At 37.7% G+C, this 18,088-nt stretch overlaps 1 protein-coding gene across 3 annotated transcripts; it reads right to left on the bottom strand.

Annotated features, from left to right (window-relative positions):
• Positions 1-206: 206 nt before the first annotated feature.
• Positions 207-16,607, bottom strand: LOC103702869 (mitochondrial substrate carrier family protein C-like). Of its 3 annotated transcripts, none has more exons than XM_008785494.4 (7): positions 15,323-16,604; positions 5,382-5,799; positions 4,116-4,260; positions 2,833-2,948; positions 2,684-2,762; positions 2,049-2,282; positions 207-940 (listed from the first exon to the last, which is right to left on the bottom strand). In XM_008785494.4, the coding sequence occupies exons 1-7, from the start codon at positions 16,428-16,430 to the stop codon at positions 590-592; spliced, it is 2,451 nt and encodes an 816-aa protein (XP_008783716.1). In that variant the 5' UTR covers positions 16,431-16,604; the 3' UTR covers positions 207-589. The 3 variants fall into 3 exon arrangements, with proteins under 3 accessions (XP_008783716.1, XP_008783717.1, XP_008783718.1); XM_008785495.4 differs by lacking the exon at positions 207-940 and adding an exon at positions 1,311-1,501 and having other exon boundaries at positions 15,323-16,607; XM_008785496.4 differs by lacking the exon at positions 207-940 and adding an exon at positions 1,311-1,597 and having other exon boundaries at positions 15,323-16,606.
• Positions 16,608-18,088: the final 1,481 nt, after the last annotated feature.

Raw genomic sequence — 18,088 nt, 5'->3', positions numbered from 1 at the left:
GTGGCCTGTGGATCCTTGTGACCTCTCAACTATTTCGAAGAGCTTTGAAGGGTTTAAGCCTTAACTTTTAGGCACTTGAAACCGTTCTGAATCCTTCGGGATTTAAAAAGTTATGCATCATCCTTTCAGCTAGTGACTTTCTGACTAAATTTTGGGTTCTACCGGCCTAGTGACTTTCTGTATTTATTATACCATGATAAAAAATATGATGGAACCCAGAAATAACCCCCTCCATCAATGATTTATAGATCAGCTTAGAAAGGAGCCCAACTTCACAGGTAACTATGAAGTATGTACACAGAAGAAAAGTTTTTCGGGGGCAAAAAAAAATAAAAAGCACAAAACTGTCTATCCAGCCAATCATACTTCAATAGCAGATGTGGCTTTCTACCTGAAAAAATAAAAAACAAAAAGACTCACGGTACAAAATTAGTGGCTCTCTGCCACAGGCCCACAGAAGTAACCAAATTTCTGCAAACAACTAACACATCAACAAGAGTACCTATTCATATGAAACCTGTTTTGCAATAGTAGCTCCATTGCCCAGGCTATTCCTGTCTTCCCGTAAAGGAAGACATCAGTAGATGGCTTAACCAGAACCAGCCATCCGTTTCTCGTGCAACTGCTCGCCAGCCATATGCTCGCTTTTGTCCATTGCCTTCTTTGCTAGCTCGTAGCCAGCAAAATTCATTGCACCAAGAGGTGCAATCCAGAAGAACCTGGGCACAGCTCCCTTAAATAGCCCACTGGGACCCTCTTTACGAAGAATGGAGAACGCCACCATTTGCATCGAGATTGGCCGGCCCTGAGGGGCGGTCATCATCCTTGTCTTCATCACATCAAAAGGAGTTGTGATGACGGCAGCAAGCCCACCAGACAAAGCCCCCACAATGACAGTCTCCCAAGGTTCCAAGTCTCGGTTTAGAAGATTCTGTGCAGCCTTTAGAAAGAGTCAAAGCCAATAGTCAAATTACGTCCAAGCTTTTATAAATAGAAAAACTGTACTGGTGGTGGGGAGCACTACAGAAAACTATATCATACAATTAGTGAAATACCACATGGAGGTTGATGTTAGAGAAAGCTTGACATTACTGACAGTGCTTGCACAAAACTTTGCCATTCCTTGCTCTTATTTTTCACTTTTCTGAAAGCAAGAAATCTTTGCTGCCAAAAGTTCTTAAGGTTTTACAAACAATTTAAAAAGGAAAGGAGTTGGATCATATATATTCGTACAGTCCTGTTCAATTTTCGTCTTGGATTTTTGAAAACAGAAACAGAAAACAAACGCAGCACCAAATGGAGCCATTTTCTTATCCATGGGCTACAGTAAGTTATAATGCATTACATTGAATAACTGCATGCTACATTCAAATGTCATATAAATTTACATGAATTTGTTGACAAACATTTTTATTCAGATAAGCATTATTGACTAATACCCAGGTATGTATCCACAAGCTCTATAAACAGTGCCTGTAATCAACAGAAGGCAAATTGCAGCCTGGTTCAAGTTGGAACAAAAGGAAACATCATATCAGATTGAGGATTTCTGGTTGTTTGGAATTTTTACTTTCTGGGAAATTTAGTTCCATGAATCCTACAGAAAATAAGTCATGCATATATGAATTGTCCAGAAAATGATAGATAAAGCTAAATAGGCAAATAAAATGGCAAATTTTGGTTGAGGATTTCTGACTGTCTGGAATATTTTTTTCCTTCTGGGACATTTAATTCTGGGAATCCTACAGCAAATCTATCAACTAGGCATGTCGAAAACCTGTACTCCAGTCAGTCAGAAGCCTCTAATCAAATTTCAACTGCAAGAAAGGAATCTTTAATAGGGCATTACTCAGTCATGTTAATTCAGGGTCCTCGACCTAACATTCAGCATTTTTTTATACAAAGTGGCTATGCCTTAGGACTCGAACTCATGCTATTGCACTTGTCAGCCCAAGCCTTTACCATTGCACCAAGCAATGCCCCTTAATAAAGGAATCATTAACATCAAGGAATAACATATATAGTATTCATATAGGACTAATGGCTACCTTTTTAGCTTCTGCATAGAGACCCATGCCTGCGACATAGAATGGGACCTCACGGCAAAGTGTTGCACCTGTGCCTCGAAAGAAACCTTTGAGACCATCTTGGCGCATGGTACCCACAATTGCTTCTCCTACATTGTCAAAGATGCCTGCTTGTAACCGTTGCTTTAAAACCTCACAAGGAATTCGAACAGCTGTTCCCAGGATTGTGCTGCAGAAGGATGACAAGGATTGCACCTACATGAGAATATACATGTCTCATTTACAGAACCTGCATCATGTGAGACTACTTTATCTCAAATTCTAAGCTGTCCCATTTCACAGCCTTGATGAAACAAACAGGAGTCTTCAATTTTACAAATTCATGCAGCAATAGTGTTCTTGATTATGTCCTGTATAGGGTGCATTATGATGGGAAAGGTAGTTTCAGTGAATATGAAGAGAATCCAATGGTTATGCAACTTCATAATAAAAAAATAAAACTATATGGCTACAAAGCTACCAAATGAAGATTGACAACAGTTAACATGCTGAAAGAATTTACAGCAGCTCATGGGTAGATATCCAACTTTTCCATAAGAATGGCTGCAAATATGTTATACAAACAAATACATACAAATGTACATGCTTTAATTTACCTGGAAATCTGGAAGTGTTGGGGCAACATTTATTAATACTAGCTTGCTTGCCTCAAAGATACCAGTCCTCAACCCGTGGCTGCCAGTGAAAACAGAGCTGAGTGCTACAGAAGCTCAAAGCTGTTAATAGTGGGAAACAGAATGCTAACCTTGAAAATTGCCCAAGAATAGCAGGGATGGAACCTCTATATAATCCCTGAAGCCCAATTTGCGGGAGCTTTGATATGAGTTCTGGGAAAGAAAGAGTTGATGCTTGTACACGTGTCTGATAAAACCACAAATTCATTATATTGGGAACATCTACCAAATAAAATTCCACATATTAAAATGAAATGAAGCAACAAACTATCAGAACTGCACCAGCATAGCATTCAAAAGATACAATTCCTTCGACTTATTACTTGGTTGGCAGAAATGTCTGCTATTTCTTTTATTTTTTTCCTGCTCATGGCAGGGTATTAGAATTTTGAAGAAGCTATATTTATTATGAGATCAATGTAAGGTCGAGAGGCTTTCTTTTTTGTATTCTAAGATGATAAAATGGGGCATGGACAAAAGAAAATACTATCTCATTCCATCAATTAGGTGAATCATGTGAATAGCATTGCCTTGATAATCAGCACCATGATTTTTCCAGATTGAACATATATGAGTCATGAAATAAAAAATTGAATAATATAAATGGCCTTTTAATTTTTCTGCATACTATATTATCGTTGAATTACTGCAATTTATATTTTCAAAACTTCACCACCCCCCCCCCCCCCAAGGGACAATATATATATTACACGTCCATGTAGGTCAAACCATGTATATGCAGCATTAAACACAAAAACCCTTCTCTTGAAGTGACCCCCATCAAATTACAGAGGATTACATATTAAGAGTGTTTCAGTGTGATTTACATTATGCAGACAGTTTTCACCCACGTGTTTGTAGGTTTAGCCCAATTAAAAGTTTAAATCTGTCATATATAACAACAACGTATAGGTTTCAGCATGTTTCAGGAAGGAACAGGATTCCAAGATTCTTGTTTTCTTCTTTTACTGAACCAACCGTGCCCCCCCCCCCCCCCCCCCCCTTCTCCCACTAGAAATTTGAGGTAAAACAAATCAGAGGAACTCTGTCCTTTCCTGGATAAGATCAGTAAACATCACGTGTAAACTCAACTTGCTATCGGATCAATAAATATCAACACAGTTGATATATTCTGCTGTTCTCTAGAGTACTAAAAAAGCACCATGCAACATAACCATAAAAAATAAAAATAACATAACACAGAATTCAAGTTCAAAACTTCCCTGTCATTTAGATCAATTGGTAATGCAGCACACTTTTCACCAAGACATGACTGCATTTCATTTGGTCACTTAAATACCCAAAAAATAAATAATGCTACATGTATGTGCATGTCGGGTGGCTGAGAGGGCACCTTAATTGTATCGATGGGATGCATCACAGAAGTAGAAAGTGCACAAGCAAGACCTCCTGCCAAAGCAGACTTGAGAACATTTTCAGCAGATATTTCCACAGGTGGAGGAACAGCCACAAGTGTAGCAGCTTCGAACCAGATACTCCTGTACATAATATCCAAGATGAGCATCAAGTTAAAAAGAACAAAACGACTATCAACTAATTATTCCCTTGAGAGATGCAACAGATAATAATGAGTTAGACTCTGATTCCAATATGCACATACATATAACTTTTATATTAAAGTAATGGATGGATGGATATACGTATCAAGAATTATGATAAAAAATAAAATGAAGCCACTCCTTCAACTTGAGAATTTTTCTTTCATAAAACATATGATAACATAAAAATATTCCGAGATATATCTAAAAGGATCAAATATGTTATCCATTTTCTCAGAAATACAGATCAAAAGTAAGAAGCTACAAACGGCAAGAGGAAGCAGCTATGCAGTGCATATTCTGTTTATCAAGTATCTTCATATACAGGCATCTACTACCTGATGAATTTTCTATTTACAGCTTATCATACTTCTTGTAAAACTGTTACCAAATTTAAGTTCAAGTCAGTCAGTTTCTTAGTTTTTTCTGTTTAACAACATTCTTACATGTCACTGACCACAAAGCAAACAGCTAATGACAGGTTCACGATCATTTTGCTAAGTGGTCCAGAAAAACCTTTCACCATCTGAATACATCATTCTTAGCAAGACAGGTCAGGCATGTTAGTCTTACTTAGCAACACATGCAAAAAACAGAACCATCCCATTGAAGTGATTCATGCTTCATTATATAAGAAATCCAGTATTTATAATCTTTCACAAGAAACCAGGACTTGCTGTATCCACAGGTAGATATTTCTTAGGGGCAACAATAAAAACAAAAAAGAAGTCCTTGAAAGAGTGGCAAGTAAGTTCAACCATGAACCACTGGTATGAATTTGTTGACAAGGATTACAAGCCAATCTGCAGCTGAAGCCTTGAGCCTTAAAGATGTTATTAGATTGAGATGAGATTTAATATATCACAATAATGAGACAGATTAAAAAAATATGGAAACATAAACAAGATCATCGGCTACTATACTTTTTCAAGAAGCTTTTTTAATTTCAAGAACAACAATACGACAAAAATCAGAGCTCCAGAAGCAATAATTTATTGTCCATTAGCTCTTCGTTCACCATATAGAATGTTCTTAAAGATAATAGCTTGATTTAACCATACCGAGGATCATCTTCAAGCCTCTCTGAAGGAAGCAGAAGCATAAAATTACGGAAATGGCTGTATGAAATGGATCCTTCAGTATCTGCATTCAGATAACGCAACATAGCAACAGCATTATCTTCATTAGCAGGAAGGCCTGCACTTCTGAGCGATGTCAAGATTTGATTTTTTTGAAGTGTTCCAGACTTGCTTAGACAGAGGGTTGTGTAAGCTCTAAGCATGGTCGGCTCCTTCTGCTCCATCAAGGACAAAAACTGTTTCCACCCAATTGACTTCGAAAATATGTTGCTTCTAGTACGGCGTAGAAAATCTCTAGCATATTTTTTTGGCAGCCTTCTCTTTCTCATTGCAATTTCAAGGTCTTCAACAGTTACCTGACCATCACCATCTCTATCCAACTCCTCAAAAAAACGCTTTCCTGTAGAATTTTTAATTTCACCATTACAAGACGAAACATATTCAGCCTATTAAATAACCATCAAAAAGAAGCAGTATGTAAGATGGTTCACAGATTAGCTAAGGGTGTAGAGAAATATGTGCAGCTTCTCATTGAAAAATAAGTGCCAACAAAGTTGATGAAGTACCTTTTCCTAATCACGTTACTAACTTTAGCTGGCATTCAGATTTTAAAACAATGAAACTTTTCCTTTGATATACTCTGTCAACCTTTTGACGTCTGTAGAATACATAAGGCGAAGAAATTTGTAATTTGTTAGCAATAATGATGTTTTCTGCTTTCATTTTTCTTGTACAAGGGAGAAAAATTTAGAACTTCTTGTCACAACGTCTGATTTGTAACTTGAGGGATGGAAGAAAAAGGATACACTCATCTGCTTTGAAGTTAAGGGTAAACACTATCCAAACACTTCAAATTTTGGCTTTTCTTTTGACATGTCCTGACACTTTGACACCTAGAAACCTCATGATACTACTTGACACTTTCATTCTAACAAATCATGATATCATCAAATTTTTACATATCAACTTTTGGCATTCATACCTTGAAACTTCAAGTCTAATATAACATTTTGCAAACATTTGGCCAATTCTATCGAATTATTAAGAAGTTATCCTAACAAATTATACATTATTTACATACACTTATAGACATTTACAAACACATTATACAATGTGAATGATCCCAATGTCCAATTTCTGAAGGTTCATGTGTCCAACTCTATGGGACACTTGGACAATTGACTTCTACATGTCCAGGTAACATTGTTGACTCATTCATATATATAATTCTAGTCAACGTTCTGTCATTTCATGCTTTTGCATGCAGGCTAGCCAACAAATTGAAGAAAATTTTGAGGAAAAAAATTTAGATAAAAGGGAAGGGGCTTGATGGCAGGAGTTAATAGCACATTTCTAAGTAGGTTAAAGCATCTTCAAGAGAAAAAAGGCAGGTCCTGACATCAGAAGTGCTAGAAACATTAACCTAACCATGTTAGGTAATTGGCTTTGAACTTTGAAGAGAAATTGTATGGAGGAAATTCCTCAGGCTAATGGGGAGAATGTGTAGTCAGTTCAATATGGTAAAGGTTTAAAAAAGGCTTCAGACGTGGTCCTACGATGCTAGAGTTTCTACGATGGTAGAGTTTATTTTCCCTGGGACTTTCTTCAATGCTTTCAATAGTTTAAGGACTGTTTGCGGTGAGACAAGATGAAGATGGAACATCCTTTTAGATTATCAATCTAAGAGAACATTACCGAAGCTGAGGAAGTGGCATAAGCATGACTTCCTTTTGCTATTTTCTCACTGTTAGGGATATACGCTCTAGCATCCAAAATTTGGTTTCAAAATCTATATTTCATCGTAAGTGCAGATGCTTCTTTTCTTGTCATTATAAAACCTTTGACTCAAGAACCTTTTAAAGGGGAAGGTGGCATCTAAATGATGCAATTTTTATCTCGTAGAGGATAATCTAAATGTGCTGATTATTTCTCTTTTTCCAACAGAACCTAGCAGACTTTCTGGCTTTTTATTGAATACTTCTTAGGCCCTGTTTGGGGGAGCTTTTGGAGGGCCAAAAAGCACTTTCTGGTATTTGGTAAAATTTTCAGAAAGTTGTTTCAGCTTTTGTGGGAAGCTGAAAACAGCTTTTGGGGAGAAGCTCCAATTTGGAGCTTTCCAAAAATGATGTTTTCATCTTTGTCAGGAAGCTGTTTTTTGGACCAAAATACCCCCATTTAAATCACACTTTTTCCCCCAAAACCCTCATCCCGCCTCTTCCCCTCTCTCACCCATCCTCTCCCTCTCCCTCTCCCTCTCTATCTTCTTCTTCCTCTCAACGCCACCGCCTCTGTTCCTTCTTCCTCTTCTTTTTTTTTTTCTTTTTTTTTTGTTTTGGAAGCTCGTGGCTACCCACGGTGGCAGCCACCATGTCGGCCACCACCCATGGCCGGCTACCCCTCTATATTTTAATGAAATAAAATAATAAATAAATAAATAAATAAAATAAAAAAATAATGAGTGAGTGGCAAATAATCTGATCTAAATAAATAAATCAATCAATAAATAAAAATATTAGTAATTATTTAACCAATTTTATCACCTAGCTAGAAAATTTGTTAGAAAAATAAATGGTCATTAGAAGGATGAAAAATTAATTTACACTAATAATTATAATATTTTATATATTTATTATTGTATTATACTATAAATAAAATATTATATTACATTATATCATAATGCATTGATATGTTATGTTAAATAATTTAATATTATACTAAATTATTATTCTATAATACATAATGTTATAGTACTATATTATAATAATATTATATTACATTACATTAATATTATACTATATCATATATTTATATATTTATATATTTTATATTTTATTATGCTCTGTTATATAATACTGGTAATATCCTTTATGGTCATTTTGTCACACAAAAGTACTTTCTCAATTTGTTTACCAAATACATGTTAAAGTGCCACAGCACTTTAAAAATGTAGTTACCAAACAACAAACAGCTTTTGATAAACGCTCTACTTCCAACAACTCTACTTTCAAAAGCTCTCTTCCCCAAACATGGCCTTAGCCTTTCTCAATCACAACTTATCTCCATGAGATTGGGGTTCAAGTGTTAAAACATAAAAATCATCGATTACAGATAATAGTGTTTTGTGAAGACCCAACAACAATGCAACAATAAGATTTTTGAAGGCAAAACCTCAGGTATCATGGATCTTACACTGGAAATCAAGTCAATGGAAGAATTGGGCATCTATTGTGCTCTTGGAAGGTGAGGTTGTAACTGATAGCAGCATTCAACATACAAATTTTTGACACTTTGTGCCAGCAGTTATATTTTTTTTTTGTCGTCATTTTCTTTCTTAAAACTATGCCCATGAATAGGCACATTGGTTTTCTAAATGTTGCTTCTTTTATTGATAATTTCATTAGCACTTGAAAAATTCAATATAATCATAGAATATGCATCATCTGATGCTACCACATCCAGCAGACTTTTCTAAAGAAAAACACTTTCATGATATACATTTCCATGCTGCTTGAATATGCATCATCCCAGGCTCTGCCGAACCGGGCCAAACCGCTCGGTTCAGGCAGTACCGAGCCGACGCGGTGCGAAACCGGATCGGTTCGGCAATACTATTCGGTTCCGGCCGGTTCACACCGAGTCAATCCGGTTTCAAACCGGGTTGGGTATGGCGTTATTGCCACTGCCAACTTATGCCTTTTAAAGACATCAGGTGGCATTGGGAATGTTCGAAAAGGCCTTCCCAACACAATTTGAAAGTGGCTCCATCGTTTCCTCTTCCCAAAAAATCCACAAACAACACCGATTCAGGCTATCAGAAAAAAAGATTCAAGGCCAAAAAAGGTGGGCTTTCTCTCTTCTATCTCATTTTTTTCCTTTTTTCGGAAGAAGAGACTTGAAAAAATAGCTTAAAAATTGCAAAATAAAAAAGATCATGCCAATTTTTTTGATTTGGGCTTGATTTTTTTATATGTTGTAGATCTATGGATGATGTATATGTTGACATAAAAATTTTAAATTTTTAGATTATATATAATTTTTAAAAATTAAAAATATATATTTGGATTAAAAAAGGATAGTTTTTAAAAGTAAATAAAAAATATAAAATATATAATCAGAAACGTATTTAGGGGCATGCAAGTTACTGTCCATAAAAATTTGGTGTTCATTCATTTAAGTTTTGATGTGATCATGCGCATAGTAACTTAAGCCTAAATTTGAAAAAAATGAAGAATAGCCTTTGATGCATGCCCAAAGGCCTAAAAAAATATATATAGCATACATTATTAGGTTCTACATGGATCTAAGCTGAAATTAATTTTTTTTAAATATTAATATTTAAAATTTATTTTTAAATTCAAAAAATAATGTAAAATATATAAATAATTCCAAAAATTAGAAAAAAATTAGTAGTACGTATTATATAATTCAAAAGTAATTTCTGAGGTAGAAATCATATTTTTTTTAAATTTATGATATTTAAACATATTTTTAAATTTAAAAAATTATTAGAAATATATAAATAAATAAATAAGAAAAATTAGGGTTATGTATTAAATAAATTTGATGTATTTTTAAAGTAAAAAAATTATCTTCGTCGTAAATTAATTTTGCTATTTTTAAATAATTGATAAACTAACGTACTTGATAAACCTGCAGGACCAAAAGCATGATATTGGCTGGGATTATGGGCAAATGCTCTTGGGTCGGCACCATTGGAAGTGCAACCGGTGCAACTGGTGTAACACAGAGTTCAAAGAAGAAAGGGTAACTAAGTTGAAGCAATACTTAGCTGGTGGTTACCCCAACGCATCTATGTGCTGGAAATGTCCATATGAGGTTTGCCAGCTTATGAATAAGCACTTCGCTGATTTTAGAGTAGCAAACGAGAGAGTTGTCAAGAAAAAGGCGAAGGTGGACCATCGAGCCGCAAAGCCACCTTTCTATCACTCCAGGGAGTTAGAGGAGATGTCCACTCCAGCTGACAAGGAGGCACAAATCCAAGAACCATGCAAGCGAGCCTGGATGATCAGTGGCAATAGGATAAGGTGGCCAGGCATAAGGCTTGATTTGGGCCCTCGTACTATGAGTTGGGCTCCAATTCTGCAAGCAGCAGGCCAGATCTAGAGTTCAGAAGGACTACCTCAGTCATAAAGGCCATCAGCAGAGGCGATGGCCAGATTGCATCTATGCTGGAGGCTTTTGGCAGCAGAAAGAAGTCATCCAGAGATATTCCACCAGCAGGAGCAATCTATAATTTAGATTCACATGTCTTCCTCAGTAGAGATTCAAAACGGCAGAGGATTGACTTAATGCTGAAGAAGGATAAGAAGGATATGTGACAAGCTATTGGATCCTGGATCCACTTCAGCCATATTTCAACAAATGTGATAGACAATACGTACTACAGATCTGCAATTTCTGCCATACAGGCTGCTGGTCCTGGTGTAGATCCTCCAAGTCCGAAGGACATCTACAGTGAGCTTCTTAATAGTAATAAAGAGGAGCTAGATAAATGGATTGCCTCCTACAAGAGCAAGTGATCCATATATGGACTGATTGTAATGTGTGATGGTTTGATTGGTCCTACCAGGCAGAGCATAAACTTTCCGACATACGGTGATACAAAAATTTTCTTCTACAAGTCAAATTGATGCTTCTGATCATGTGCATGACGCTGCGTACATCCTCAAACTGATAAAGAAGGTGATTGATCAAGTAGGAGAAGAGAATGTTGTGCAGGTCATCACTCATAATAGGCCACAATATAAGACCATCAGAGAGATCTTGATGGTGATGACCATATATTTTCTGGACCCCATTTGCTGCATATTGTATCGACCTCATGTTGATGGACATTGCGAAGATTCGTAGGATGCATCAGACAGTGGAGATAGCTCAAACCATCACCAGACATTTATAACTATACGTGGGTCCTTTCACTGATGAGGTATGTAAGGAAAAAGATCTTAAGACTAAGAGTCACACGGTTTGCTACCAACTACGTTGCACTTGATAGCCTTCTTGAGAAGAAAGCAACCCTACATCAGATGTTTGTCAGTCCTGAATGGTAGAAAAGTAGATATGCAAGGGCCGGCACTGAAGGAGCAGTGTCGAAGGCTTCATGATGAGGCAAACATTCTAGCAGCAAGCCACTGCGATAGTGAAGGCTATTAAACCATTGTATGAAGTGCTTCAGACCGTGGATAGCGAGAGGTACCCCCCATATGGACTTTCTGTATCACATGATGAAGAGGGCAAAAATCCAGATCATCGAGGTAGATCCGATGCATGCCCAGAAGTACATCGACATTATTGAGCGGCAGTGGGACTATCAGATGGGTAGAGACTTGCATCTAGCAGGTAAACAAGAACAATGAAAATTAGACTGCTCCTTTACTTATTTAATTTTACTAAGGCAATAACGAACTCTATGTGCAGCATACTACCTAAATTTTTGGTTCCAATACATTGTACCTGGAATCAATATGGATGACAAACTTCTGGCCGCTCTCCGTAATGTGATTTACAAGATGGAGTTAGATCCAAAAGTCGTAGCCCTATGTCTAGAAGAGGTAAGTTAACTTAAGTGATATGTATAAGTTAACTGATATATTCTATTATTAATATAGTACAACATGGTTCTTTTTCACAGATCAAAATATCTAGAGAGGGCAGCGACAGCTTTGGAGTATCGACGATATCGTAAGTAAGAAAAGTATGAATTCAAATATGTTACACATCAGAAGGATATTTACCTGGCATTAAATGGTTATTAATATGGTACTATCTTATATGTAATTTTCTTCAATATTTTTGCAACTGAATGGTAGATTCATTTTGGGTTGTCCGAAAAAATCTTAAAAGGCTAGCTATCCAGATCCTCTCCTAGACGGTTTTCTCGAATGGATATGAGCACAATTGGTCCACCTTCGCCCTCATCCACAACAAGTAGAGGAACTGTTTGACACAAAAGCACCTCAACGAGCTTGTATATGTTCACCATAATTTGAGATTGAGGCTGAAGTGCATTCAAAAAAAAGTGAAGCTCAAGTATACGGATCCGATCCATAGTGATTTCATTGATGATGAGGATGATCCTATTATGATCAGATGGCTTGTGGGCCAGCAGCAGGAGTCGGAGCTTGATGAGCGAGAATCGCCTCCATGACCAGCCAGTTTCGTAGCCAGCGAGACTAGGATTGATGTAGGGCAATGGGCTGAGCGCAATATTCTACGCGTTCTTCCAGCTAATCAGTCATAACCATAGGAGAGCCAGTCACCACATACTCCTTATCCGAGACATCCTCTCAAAGATATGATCGAGAGATGCTTAGACAAGGCCACTACGCTATCTAGTCGACTCGGTCAGAAGAGCGACATACATTCTCTCAGTATAACCGAGCAGAGAGGGGCACGAAGGGTAAAAAGGCAGCTGCCCAGCATACCAGAAAGAAAAACAAAAAGCACGTGCAGCCCCAATGGAGAATGTGAAGGAGTTTGTACACTCAAATTCAGAGACCAGAAGTAGCAGCGATGACAGTTCTGGTGGTCATAGATCTACCGGCCAGAGAGAAAATGGAGGATAGAAGATTACTGTTTATGAGACAGTCGCAGGATAGTCTTCAATTCACCGGTGAGTCACAGTTTACGCATACTATAAAAGATAGGGACCACGATGCACGATCTGACAGAGCCCGCGAGAATACAATTGCAAATAGAAGACGGACTCCTCGAGATCATTCAGGAGGACACGATGTAGCTGCAAATGACCTCGCACGTTGAGTAGGACCCATAAATGTATCATGTTCCGAATTGTATACTAGATCCTATTACCCGCAGCCACAGACAGCCAATGACTCACACAAATACAGATATGGATATAGTGTAGCTAAGGCATCTTTTAGTAGCTACTATCCTATGCAGTTCGAAACATTTTATGGATCGAATTTTGCTGCTAGCATATTCGGACGGGCCCCTCCACAACCATATTATCAACTAAAGGACATCTCTTAAAATCAGAGCTTAAGCGAGAGATCCGAGAGTGCTTACAACCCTGCACGCGTTTCTTATGGGATGAACGTATAAGACTACAATGTCACTTGGTTAGAGAGGTGGGCTGATGTGCCTCCTGACTATGCTGATGATCCGAATATCTATAAGAGACATCGCCACTCGATCCGATTTTAAATATCGGTATGTATGCTGGACTTTAAATATATGTAATTGATTGTATTATTTTTTAATTTTCATGTCACTACTTGATTTAAGAATATTTTATGTTGTTTATTTTATGATTTGTATCATTTTTTAATTTTCATGCCACATCCAGCAAATTCTTCTTAAAAAAAGCACTTTCATGACATACATTTCCATGCTGCTTCCTACATGTAGGTCTCATTCACAAGAAAAGCATACTCTTGCATCTTATTAGACTCCATGGAAAATTGACAGTGAAAGAAGAAAATAAATGCATATTAGAAATAAATAAGGGCATATGAACGTCAGTAATTTAAATCAGCATGGCATACATGCAACCCAAGATTTAAAGTGCCAATTGGCACTGATCATCATGTACCATAATACTGCCTTATCAACACATAAAAGAGGCATGTCGGGCTGCATGCTGGTACTTGCCTAACATGCCAGTGTGTATCAAGCACTGACATGAAATTGTGTGCTAGTGACAGGCCAGGGCAACATTAGCATGCACCACCTTTATAATTATGCATATGGAAATGTAATAGTGGAAGGTGGACAAATTTGATCTCCAATGCTCAATGACAGCAAGGTCTAACAGTCTGACCTTTATGTTCATGTCACGGTGGTCATAGCCTAGAAGCTTGGATTATACTTCATAATATGTTGTACTTCTGATTGTAACTCCGGCAACTATTAGTCATAACATTCCCCGATTACTTCAGACTTTTGTTGCTGTCTCCAACTTATTTTGTCACAACTGTGGCCTGGAATTAATGATATTAGATACTTGGATATGTTTTGATTAGCTTCCTTGATTCTTTAAACTTCAAAAATCTGTGTTGATAGATGTGGGAGCGGGATATACAGGTATTCATATGATAGTAGGTACTTGGATATGTTTTGATTAGCTTTCCTTGATTCTTTAAACTGCTTAGAAAATCCATATTGACAGATGTGGGCACTATTCATGTTCATAGGAATCATAATCTTGGGATGAGTGTCCTGACCATCTAATTCCAGCACGACTAAGGAAACTTGTCCAAAATTTCTTCCTTTCAAGATACTCAATATCATCAGATAAATTTTTATGTACTTACATGTTTTCGGTAAACATCTTCTCGAGTCTTAAACTTCTTTTAAAGCTAAGAAATTTGCTTGATCTCTACCTTTTTCTGATTTGTCAAACTCTTAAAATGATAAAGATAAAGCACTTCTTTTCTTACAAAACTAACATAGTTATCGGCTTGTACAAATTGATAAACAGATGGACTCTATAATCTAAAGTCTGCCAAATTACACATTTTATACACGTGTGGGATTCCAACAATCATGTCCCATACTCATGAGACCTCCCGGAATAAAATTCCTAAAGCTTGATTCTCGTTGGTATTTCCGGAGTCGTCTATGTTTTGGCTGGAAACGAACATTTTCACCATGAAACTCTCATGTCCTTTGTTCCAATTGGGACTCTTGATCATTAGTTTATTATCTAATACTATCCCGACACTTTTCCTAATTTTATTGAGCTTTGTCGCTATGCATGAACACTTGTCTGTATCCCATAATCATTAGAACATCAAATTCTACATGATAAAACATTAACAACAAGCAGGAAAAAGCTGTGACACCATAAAATTAATGCAAAGACAAATACATCAAATCTCAACGCTAGAAGTTAGATTCTCATGGAATTATAAAGGAAAAAGTGAAATAAGTATATCTACCTTCGGCCTCAGTGTATCGGAAGAAGTCCTGGACTGAGAATAGTTTCTTCTTATCAGGATGATCTGTTGACGACGACTTCCCCAGCTGAGGAATGAACTCGATCAACTCAGTCAAGGAAACAGTTGATAGCGTCGACTTGAGACGCTCGACATTTGATAATGGAATGTTGAGCAATCCACTAGCAAAATTGTGCGGCGAACTACTCTCAGTTTCTTCCCTGTCACCACTGGAGGCACGACCCTCGCCCTCTTCCTTTGCCGAAGGCGTGGCCCCTGCCAAACTCCCCGGTGCCCCTCCTACCCTTGCAAACCTCATACTTGAGAGGAACCCATCAAAATCAGCTTTCTTCCCATCGATTAGACCCTTGATTACGTTCATATAATCGAACTGAGGAGGTGGACGCCCGCAGCTCTTCGAACTTTTCTCATGGCAATGCAGATCGAACATGTGGAGATTTTGAACCAAACTTTCGAATGCAAAGGAGAGAAGCAATTCAAGAGATAACGTATCCCTATCCTCCGAAGCCGGATCCTTAGACTTACGCCAGAACACAATCTTCTGTGGTCCTCTCCTTCTAGGCTTAACATGCATCGGATCGGCAAAGGGGTCATCTTCTTGGCCGCACTGCTTCCCGAAACACTTCTTGGCGGATTTGAACGGGCTCGGGAAGACCTGCAAGAAACTGTTGAACAAGAGAGACCAGGTCATCGCAAAATGCAAGCAATTGGCACACGATCCATCCCCGTCTCCTTCGCTTGCCTCTTTCTTGGACGCCTCGCCCTTCCGGCCGCCGGCTCCGGCATTCCCACCGGAAGATTTAGGGAAGAGCGCTCCGAAAAAAGACTTGATTGGGATCTTGATGGCCGCAGAGCCCGTCTTCCTCTCATCCAGCACAGCGACGGCGACCACCGCATCACGGCCCGGCTGCTTCTTCGCCGATCCATGAAAAACATCCAAGAACTCGCCGTTCTTGGCCTCGTTTCTTCTTGAATTCAGCCAATGGGACTCGAGATCCTTGGCGGCGCGCAAGAACCCGGACTCGAGAGGTGAGAAGGCATCGCGGACGGCGTGGAGGAAGGATTCCACCGGATCGTCGCCGGAAACCATGGCGCGGACCCTATAGATGATCGGATACCGGGCAGCTCGCCGGCGGGACGCGATCGCATAATTTGCCGGAGGTCCAACTGGCGGAATGGAAACCCTAGAGCGATCTCGAAGCAGAGCAGACGACGGAGAGGAGCCAAGAAAGAGGAGAGAGAATGTGAGGTCCTGCAGGTATCGATACAAGCGAGTGAGCTTTTGGGTGCGGCAAAATATTGGGTGAGAATATCAATGCATTCGTTGTTTACAAGGGACCGAGATCGGAACTAGCTATGAGAAGAGTGGGGCTCACCTGCATTCTTTTTCTTTCCGTTAGTTCTTAGTCGCATTTTGTGGATCCTTTTGCGGGTCTCTTTATCCCTTTGCTTTGGTTGGGAGGGATGGGTGGATAACGCCGAGATAAAGCTGTAGTGGGTCGACCAGGAGACGCGCCACGTAGATTCCCGAGCGAGAAAGTTTATGTGGTGAGATTTTTAAAGTACTCTCGGAATAACGGAACAAGGACGTGTGTCCAAAACTTACATACAGCCTAGCATATATGATCTCTCCAATATATTTTTTTCCGAAAATAAAAACAAAGCAAAAAAATATAGAACTGTGAAATTTATCTTCACCTTCACTTTTTTTTCCTGGATCGAAGGCCAACTATTTTTTATTAAGATTATTTCAGTTATTTTTAATTTTTTAGATATAATATTTGAATTTTATTTAAAATTAATGATTTGACTAATACTATCTTAAATTATGAATTAAAGTATTGAATACAAATAAACCTAGTAAAAAATAAATATAGTTTTTCAAATAATTAGATGTAAATATAATTTATTTCTAATATTAAAAAAATAATTTATTTTAAAAAAGTTTTCTTTATCAATGCATATTTGTTATCCTCTAATAATAAAGAGCTTATAACCCATTAAAATGCGCAATGGATGGTTGTCCAGGGATGTTGAGAAGATACCAAAGATATTCACCAAGCATTTTGTGCAACTACTCTTAGTTAATATTGTTTCGCTCTTGGTTTATATAATTTAGTCGAAGTGTTTTGTATGGAAAACTTAATGTATTGGTAAAGTATTTTATGTATTGGTTCATTTGCAGTGGATTGCTTTGTTGCAAGAGTAATGCTTTTCTTCTCCGCGGTAAGATTCTTTCAAAAGACTTTGTGATGGCACCATTCTTTGTATATTGTATCAATCTATTCATTTCTTTGATCAAATTTATAATGGCACATTGTGACATCAGTTCTTCTACAATCAAATGATATTGGAATAACAAATCTTTGCTGCAATAGAAGATATTTTACATATTTGTACTAGAAGAGAGTCCTACGCTATGGTGGGGAAAAAGATATGCAAAAAGATATCACAAATTATCTTAAAAAGGATGCTGCACACCGGGTGGTATTTTATTTTTTCAGTAAAGAAAAAGAAAAAGCTATTTCTCTAAGGTGGATGATTTTCAAATCACAGTTGTCAACAAGTTTGCGATACCATGAATTGTTATTGTTTGGAATATATTTTTAATCAACAAATCAAATTAAGGTTTGCCATTTTGGTACCGAATCTTTACTGATGTCATACTAGCACTATATCGATATAGTACGGTACGAAATTTTTTTGGCATACTGAGTATTAATATATTTCTGTACTGGAAACCGATAT

This window comes from Phoenix dactylifera, chromosome 3, assembly GCF_009389715.1.
Source record: "Phoenix dactylifera cultivar Barhee BC4 chromosome 3, palm_55x_up_171113_PBpolish2nd_filt_p, whole genome shotgun sequence".
In the NCBI taxonomy this organism is placed as follows: domain Eukaryota; kingdom Viridiplantae; phylum Streptophyta; class Magnoliopsida; order Arecales; family Arecaceae; genus Phoenix; species Phoenix dactylifera.
The sequence above is the reverse complement of the archived record's forward strand: the minus strand, read 5'-3'. Positions and strand labels throughout refer to the sequence as shown.

Bases quoted from the DNA above. Each gene is read 5' to 3' on its own strand.
- LOC103702869 (XM_008785494.4), bottom strand. From the start codon at position 16,430: ATGGTTTCCGGCGACGATCCGGTGGAATCCTTCCTCCACGCCGTCCGC. The intron at 5,800-15,322 runs GTAGATATACTT...AAAATTCTACAG, and splicing joins CCGATACACTGAGGCCGAAG to GAAAGCGTTTTTTTGAGGAG. The intron at 2,949-4,115 runs GTGCCCTCTCAG...TGGTTTTATCAG, and splicing joins ATCCCATCGATACAATTAAG to ACACGTGTACAAGCATCAAC.